This window comes from Myiozetetes cayanensis, unplaced genomic scaffold (genome assembly GCF_022539395.1).
Source record: "Myiozetetes cayanensis isolate MyiCay16 unplaced genomic scaffold, myiCay2020 scf1, whole genome shotgun sequence".
NCBI lineage: Eukaryota > Metazoa > Chordata > Aves > Passeriformes > Tyrannidae > Myiozetetes > Myiozetetes cayanensis.
Window position 1 is genome coordinate 143,354,289 of NW_026086604.1, and position 9,071 is coordinate 143,363,359.

At 42.7% G+C, this 9,071-nt stretch overlaps 1 protein-coding gene across 1 annotated transcript in view; it reads left to right on the plus strand.

The window, feature by feature from the left end:
- The window catches only part of CNPY1 (canopy FGF signaling regulator 1), a 68,683-nt gene extending 64,110 nt beyond the window's left edge, over window positions 1-4,573 (plus strand). Inside the window, exon 6 of the mRNA XM_050335890.1 lies at window positions 4,202-4,573. Within this exon, the coding sequence (XP_050191847.1) occupies window positions 4,202-4,389 (188 nt within the window). The 3' untranslated portion in view covers window positions 4,390-4,573. The remainder of the gene's footprint in view (window positions 1-4,201) is intronic.
- Window positions 4,574-9,071: the final 4,498 nt, after the last annotated feature.

Consider the following 9,071-nt stretch of genomic DNA (forward strand, 5'->3'; position numbering starts at 1 on the left):
ACATGCTTTTTATCATCTGTGAATTAACAGAGAAGGTAAAATGATGTGATCTGATATGATGTATGATATGACATGACATAACCTGCCTGGGATCCCATCTATCCAGATATTTATGTAGCTGTCCTCAGCTGATCCCTTTAGTTCCCTCCAAGAAATGAGCATCTCAAAATCTATACGGAAAACCAAGGAAATATGTCCTGACTTCAGACCCTGTCTTTTCTCTTTTCTATTTATCTCACCCTATCCTGATGAAGTCACAGATGTATCCAAAGGCACGATCTAGTCTTTTATCAATGCAACAGAAGTGTGAAGGTCATTTCTAAGGAAGCAGGACCGGATCCTTGCCCAAAGTAGCTTTGTTCTGTTGACTTGGGATAGAGATGTCACATTTGACCTTGGGAGACTGGGGTTCCCCAGTTCATGAGGACTGTTAATCTATATTTTTTCAGAACAGTTCATTTCACTTTCCATGCCAAATATACCAGGCAAAGAGCACTTTCCTGGTGGCAGATTTTATTTCAAATGTGGCTTATACTGAATAAGTGGAGATCACTAAGTTTATTTCACTGAGGAACCAAAAATGGATGAAGCGAGATCCTAAACAGCAAGCTCAATGCTTTATTTATTAATATAAGCACTGAAACAAGGTTTTTCACTAACTGGTTGTGTTTTTTATTCATATTTGTCTTTGTGGTCTGACATTTACTCATAGTGTGATAGCTTCATCAAAACACAGTTTATAGAAATTGCGTATTCCTTGTTTCATTGCTTGTTTCATTGCCACAAAGAACAAGCGTGTTAGAATTTTATGAGCAAAATATTAACCTGTGTGGTGCTCCTGATACATATTAAGTTTACCAGAAACGAGGAGAGCCAGATATGTGTTAAATGAAATACTATTAATGGGTCTTACGGCAGGAGCAGGGAGGAATACCTTGTAATTATGGCGTACACATCCAAGTGCAGCACACTTTGTTCTGGAGGCTTAAGTAGGTAATTAGCATTGTGGTTATGGAGTTGTGAGTGATCCTAAATTGTGTTGATCTCTGAAAATTGTCCTTACTCTTGCTGCTGGGATGGATAGAGTTACCTCTAGAACAAGTCTGTTGGAGTTACCTACTGGGCAAGAGCACCCCGGCCCCTGGCAGGGTGGAGGCGGCAATGGGAGACCAGCCAGGGGTGGGAAGGGAGCGAGGAGAGAAATGCTCTTGGGATGCTACTGGGGGCACAGTGTGGATGTAAAACTAGCACTTACACCTTATATTGTTTGATCAGGGGATTTCTGAGGCTGGATGAAAACAAGGAAAGCTTGTAGTGAGTGAAGAGTGGGGAAGGTTAGGAAATAAAGGCGAGGTGGAGTTGCTGCCCTAGGTAACTTCCACACAGCCGTGCCTGTGCCGGAGCAGCGCTGCAGCAGCGTATATCGCTGTAGGAGCGTTGATTAACAGCAGAACTGTGCTTAATTCTATACAGGTTAATACAGAGTCTTTCTTTAGGAGCGCCTCAACAAGGCTGCGTGCGAAAGAGTGAGAGAAAAAGAGAGACCAATTCACAAAGCTCATTTAAACTGAGCGAGAAGCTTCGGAAAACAAGAGTGTCTTCGTGCCTTTAACCATATTTACAGACCTGGTTGGTTTAATGGCATTCCGCAATAAATTCCATCGCCTTCGGGAGCAATTGATAAAGGTCCTGGTAACCGCCTGCTCCAATCTACTTTGGGGAATGTTAATAAACCAGTACCCAAGGACTCCTAGGTGTGTGCCGTGGAATAGAGGGAGCTAAATGTCAGCTAATTAAGCAGAGCTGAGACCATGAAAGATCTTGTGAGTTAAAAGTTAAATATTAATATCAGTTTCAAACTTTATGAAAAGCCCTCTTAGTGGCAGGGAAGCAGAAGGGATATCTATCCAGCATGTTCGTGACATTTTCTATTTCTAGTTAACCTCGCAGCCACATTCAAAACTAGCTGAAGTTTTCTTAAAGCAAATTCTGGAAGAGAAGCCAATAAGGAATTATAGCAACCCTTGAGGTGACACAGATATTAATGAAAGAAGAAAGAAAGAGATTTCAATATGGCTGTGTTTCTTAAATGGTAAAAAAAAAAAAAATCTTCCCCGTCATATTAAATGTGACATGAGCAAAAGGTGGGAGTTCAGAAGGGCTTGGTGCTTGGCAGGGCTGTATTTATCTGACTGCCCGTGTTGGTCGGTTCTGCAAATTCCCACAGAAATTTTCAGCTTGCCACTGGTGCTCGTAAAGAGTGGGAAAGTGAATGATGAGGACTGTGCACACCTGGTCACTCGGTGGCCAGGTTATCTCGAGCTGCTCTGTTCTGTCTTTGAGTTTCATTGTTACCACTGTTCATCAAGAGCTGTGCTAGAGGGATGCCTCAGCCCTGGCTGGGATCAGGATCCCCCGTGCTTGGCCTTGCACAGGCAGCAGAGTTAATTCACCCAGAGCTGATGCTCCTGTCATCACACACCTGCTGATGCAGGACCACTGCTCCTTCATTTACACAGGTTGAGGGTGGGCAGACATTAAACACTTTCGCCTTATCAACGCCACATCTTAACCACATGGCCCTCTCTTCTGGCCTCCATGGGAGTGGTAAATTATTAGAAAGTATGAGTTGGAGACACAGAAGAGTGATTAAAGGCCAGTTTACTGATACCAAAGAAGATGGAGATTTGTCTCAACTTCTTTCCCTGTGTAAGCTACACCATGATGACTAATAAATACTTCTCCATTGTATTTAGCTGCATTAGGGGGGTTCTGCCATGCCCAGTTGTGTTGGCCAGAAGCAGGACAGTGTGGCTGTGCTCCCAGCTTGCTGCTCTTCACATTGCAGCACACAAAGTGACCTGCAAAATATACTCCATTTCATCCAGATAGACAGTCCTGACTCTTCTGGAAGATGAAGAAGAATCAGTGGCATTCCTGTTCTGTGAAATTCACAACTGATGGATGCAAAGAGAGCACCTGAGCACCCTGCATAAGCCTCTGGGTTCCCTGTGCCTACAAGGCTGAAGACAGCAGGCAGCTGTAGCTATGCCTCCTGTGTGGCTTTGGTTATCAGTGTGTGTCCTTCCCTCTTAATTTCCCCATTAACACTGAATTTCAGAATACAAAACTGAACTGTCTAGGTTTGGTAGGTCTCATGGTTTCAAGTATCTTCATTCCTTCCAGCTCCTTGAGCTTAATCCCAGTGCAGGCAGTGTTTTTTTTTTTTTTTACTTTCAAAGACTTAACTTTGCATGACTAGGTAAGATCATTAAAGGAATTTCAAGATATTTGTTGTTTTCTGAGCCTGAGACATCTTTCATACAGCCTTTGACTGTGCTCTTCCTCAGAGCAGCCTGAACATGCCAAAGCACTTTACCGGTGTGAATAAGTATCTTTACCCACAACTTAAAATAACGAGGAGTAGAGACAAAATTTGGCAGAAACAGGACTAGAAATCACACATTCTGGTTCCTTGTCCAGCTCCTGATTTGCTGCACCACATTGCTTAAACAAACATACGTACTGGGTTGCGAGCATACATTTCTTTTATTATTAGTCATTATAATAATCTTTATGTTTCTGTGGTACAGACCACGAAATTTGAATGGAAATGTTGTCTGTGGCATACTGCACCAAAATCCAGATTTTTTTTTCCCTGTTTTCAAAGCCCTCGATCACACTGGCCCAGGTGAGAGGAGGACTGCAGCACAGCAGGTGGTCACAGATTACCTGGATTACGGACCTTCATTCCCACCAGACACTGCTTCCCCCACTCTGCTCACTTTCCAGGGTGACTGGTAGCACCTCTGCACTTGCAGGCTTTTTCATATAATAAATATTGGGACTCTTGTAAATGCTTGAAACCAGACTGAGAAATAATCTGGTGGTGCTGAGCACAGCCAGGACATTTCAATGCAGCACACTGAAGGATGACAGACAAGGTCCTTCTGGGCTGAGCCACCCTTGTGCTGGGGACACTTGAGAGCAGTGGGAACACTTGGAAAAGATGAGAACTCGGGGTAGGTTGTGGTTTTGAGGCTTTCTGGTACAATAGCATAGCATGGTGCTCAGGGAAACTCCTGTTTTCAGATTGCCTCATCATCCCAAAATGAATGGCTCTCATTTTCCCCAGGTTTGTGCTTCTCCTGTACTTTCAATCCTGAAAGCTCTCAGGAAACCCACGTCTGCTGTCTTTCAGGTTCGAAAGAGGGACAGATGAAGATCTATCTACCTACAGCCCTTTCCCTAAAACTGCTTCTCCTCAGCGGGGATTTTGTCACCCTATTGCATTCTGCACAGAACTGCTGCACTGTGGAGAGTTTTAGAAGTCCTGGGGGAGAGCCTTGGAGTATCACACAGAAAATAAGAGAGCTGCTCTCTCCTTAGTGTGAGCCAGAGTCTGGGACACCAGATGAGATGCACTGTAGACACAAGCAGTTACCCACCTCCCACTGACTTTGGAAAGTCTCCATGGTGGGAGATGTTCCTCCATCCTTCAGCCCAATCTGCTCATTTTATCTATTTTCTTTCTTCAAATAATAAAGATAGAGCTCATGTTTGGTATTATATAGTGGTGCAAAACTTAATGTCATTGGCTAATTTTATGTGTTTCTTGAAATAATGCTCTGATGGAAAGAACAAAGATTATCACCATCTCTGCCTGTTTCTCTTTGGGAAAGGTCTTCCATTTCTCCTGAAAAGCCTGTAAACAACACTGGATATGTCTAAAAAAGCGTTACCCTCATGAAACACAATGAACAGCTCCTTGATTCATTTGAAGATGATGATAAAACAACAGAACACAAATAGCTGAGATCAACTATCTGATCTTTTACCTTTGTGTCCAGGTGAAAACACAGATTCTTAACCTTTGAGCCCTTTAAATGATTTCCTGATGTGCTTCAGCAATGGCAACAGGACTTAAGCTGCCACTGATCAAGGAAAGTCTGCTTGAAAGCCTCTTTTATACTTCACAGCTTTGGGTTTTAGTTCTATATGACAGCTTTTTTTAATAAAATATTAATTTACCTTGACAGGAAGCTGTTTTGTCATGGCTGCATTCAGGAAGGCAGGGTTACTCTTCCTTAGCAGGGCTCTCTTGGTGTCAGCATGGACAACACTGGCACCTGCCCTGGGGAGATCAAGACCTTGTATTAACTGTGAAAGAAACTAGGAAGGGTGACTTTTAAGCACATGAAATACACAGAGCCATATTATCATAGAGCCATAGAATGGTTTGGGTTGGAAGGGGCCATGAAGGTCATCCAGTTCCAACCCCTCTGCTTTGGGGAAGGACACCTTCCACTAGAACAGGTTGTTCAAAGCATGATCCAACCTGGATTGTTTTCCAGACATTTCCAGATGTCAAAAGCTGTAAGGAAGGAGTGATTATGATTTCATGGAAGACCTGTCCTTCTGGTCTTTATTTGCTGGATGACTCAAGGAAGAAAAGCATCCAGCTAAAGTTTGGTGGTAACTTGGATACAGCTTTTGTGTAGCTGGAACATTGCATACAGCTATGGGGTCTGGAGCCAGCACAGTTATTCCAAGATGCTCTTCAAATCCTCATGATGAGTTACCATTTACAGCAATGCTTTCAGGCTTTTTAGACTCTGTATAAGCCACAGGTTTGTATGGGAGGTCCTGTTTGGACAACATTTATGGGAACATCTCCAGAAGGTGTCTAGAACACTTTGCAGGTAGTGTATACACTCTTCCAGTTCCACAGACACTGGAAGGAGATGTGGCATGTGTTTTGACCTTCATAGCACTCTCCCAAATGCTTTAAATGCTCAGTTCTCTCCTTGATGAGACTTATTTTATACCAGAAAATTTTCGGGGATTTGACTGAACTTACTCTTAATGCTCCTGAAAGAGAAATGAAACCAACATCTTGACACGACTAAAAGAAAGAATTTTTCTCATTGACTAATTGTCAAAATAGTATTTCTGAACTACAGCAGTTTCTTCAACAAGAGTGTTACTCTCTGCCATGCTTTATATGTGGCTTCCATAAATTTGGATAGCAGAAATGCATCAACCTCAGTGGGACACACAGATTTCACTTAAAACACACTGCAAAAAAATCTAAGCTTTTCTGTTTCAAAAACCTTTTTCATTGTTCTGTACTTGCTGAAAACAATTCTAAGAGGTGCTTCAGACAGAACATAGGAGTTATCTTAGACTGTTTAAAAATGGATGATTCTTGGAAAAGCTAAGCTGTATAGAAACACATAAAGAGCTGAATTCTCTGTACAAAAAATCATTAACAAATCAAGGCAACTCTTCTAGTATTTTGAGCTTTTCTTGCAAGTCAAGAACAGATCAGCAGATTTTTTTTCACTGACACTGCATGGACGTTGTCCATACCAGCATGAACATCTTTCTCTTTGTCTGCAAGTGCTCAGGCCATGGAACAGTCTTTTCAGCACCAGATCCCGTCTTAGCAGTTCTTGTTCAGAATTACATCTTGGATGATGAATGAACTGTATCTAGAATACACAGATTAAGTTCTGTCTTTTTCATGTTTTTTTCCAGTTTCTTTCTCTTACAGAGGGAAAAGATCTGAAAAAAACCCCGTAGTTTTGTAAAGGAATACAGAAAGTCCCTCCAGCTCTGCTCCAGAATGGTGTGGGTACAAGCTTCTTGATGGACACAACCCTTCAGAAATCAACAAGAGTGGGATTTTTGAGCTTTAGTTCTGCTTTTTGTGCCTCTGAGAGCTGAAGTCACAATCCCCATCTCAACAGCCAGCTTTTCTACTACTTCTGCAGCAAACCCAAGATCATTCAGATCAGAAAAAGCTTGTCCACAGGTACATTTCTTGCTTCAGAAGACATGGATCATTCCACAAAGAAAAGCTATGAGTTGAATGGTGTCAGATAGATGTGTCTGACTCTGGAAGCACCAAGCTTTTGCATCCTTGTACCTACAGCCTAGACTGTGATTGATGTTAATGGGCACATGTTAAATCACTGTACCTCAATCCAGAACTACTATTTAGTTAGGGATAGTTTCTATCTGTCTACTCCTAATTGCTTTCTCAGAGCCCAAACATAATCATTCCAGAAACTGATATAAACTTTTTAAGGAAATATGTCTCATGTTCCATACATATGCAGACTACTTATGAGTGCATAAACCAACTATCAAATCTGTGAGATTCCATCTTATTGATTGATACCATCTTGTGTGGTATTCTGACAGCAAAAAATAGCTTTATAATCATATGACAAATTTCTATAGAAGACAAACTTCTTACTTGCATTTAGCCTTACCAGCCTCCCAATCTTTCATCTTGCACTTGTCCTATTGTAAGGAAGACACTTATTTCAGAGTATTTAATACAAATCCTCCACACCAGTGCTTTGCATTCCCCCCAGAACAAGAATTTATTTGTGTGTGTGCATTTGGGGAAGGTTGTCAGCCTCACTTTTAACCAGAAGAACCCATGTTCAGTCTGATCACTGCTCTTTAACTCTGGCCCATTTTCCTCACTCCTGAGGACAAACAGGTACAACCCCTTATTTCAAACAAGATACCAGTCTCTTTTGATAGACATGGCACCAGAAAGAGCAGCTTTTATTGGTCAAATCTTGAATAAACTGAGGGAGAGCAGGAGAGGACTGACTGGCAAAGACCCACTTTCCCCTTATGCATCTGATGATGCAAATTGTGGCTTGGAATCAGGGTCAATCAGTCCAAGTTTTTTGGAGTTTGTGTCATGGATGAGCCCACATGGGAAAGGAGAGAGTGAGCAGAGATCTGTGCCTGTCACATTGTGGGTATCTTCTAGTTTCTAATCCTGCCTATATCACAGAGACTGCTCCCACTTTGACTTCATCACAAGACAGGGACCTCTTCTGCAGGTCTCTGGTCTAGCAAACCTGGAGTCCCAGCCACACTTCTGCACAGTGTGGTCCATGTGTTATGGCAAGAGGCTGCAATGCTCACTCAGGCAAAGCAATTTTGGAGTAGCTGTTTCACTGGCAGGTTCCTGTCCTGCTCCTTTTGGAGACAGTTACCTCCAAGAAACCTCCAGGTCATGATGAGAAAGACAATTTTGAAATTATTAAAGAATAATCCTTGAGTAAAATTAATGTTCTTCACCATGTGAAGACTTCTGAATTAAGACAAACATAGAAATAACTAAGGCAGAGCTTGGGCACAGTTTTACACTACACAGCCCATTCAGTAATGTGTACTCCAAGGTTCATGGATGTCTAAGGGCTCACGTCTGCTCCCTGCCCTCTCTACAAAGGACTAACTACCCTGTCCCCTGCTGTCCCCTCTGAGTCTGTTGTGTCCTGCTGAGTGCTCGTGTTTCTCCAGAGAAGGCTCCAAAACCCCGGGAAGAAGCAAAACAGGAAAGCCTAGGGATGAGCCAGGCTGTAGAAAAGAAGGGAAAGTTTGGGGAAGAGTCAAGAAAGCTGAATAAAACCTAAGGAGTGAGGAGATAGGAGAAGAATAAAGACAAGGGGTTGTTCAGAACTAAGAAAGTGTTGAACCATGACAGCAGGGCAGGTGGTACTGTACCAACTGCTGCAGGATGCAGGGAAAACTGGGCTGCACCTCTTTTCCCCTCAAAGGTGAGAAAAGTTCTTTACAAAATCAAACAGAATCTAATATCCCCAAAGGAAATTAAATAAAAGGCAGGTTTAAACCAGCTTACAGACAGAGAAGAGGAAAAACTAAGTTTATTGAAAAAGGTAAGGCCAAAATGCAAACTCAAGACGGGGATACCAGCTGTCTGTGACGGAGCTGGTGGTGAATGTGCAGACCTGAGCAGTGCCTTGGGAGCGTTTTGTGTTGTGTCAACCTGCCACAACATGCAGCCCTCACTCCAAAGATTGCATGCTCCAAAACAGAGAGACCTCCACAGAGGCTCCAGCTGGCCCCAAAAACCCTGTCTGGGGAAATGGGTGAAGGTTTGGGGTACCTAATTTTGGCCCCTTCTCTCTGTAGCAGAAACCTGAGTACACAGGTGTGTGTAAAACCTTCTTGCTGCCCATGCCCAGCAATCCCCACACTGTTTTACTTATTGGAAACACATTTAGGAGGTATCCCAG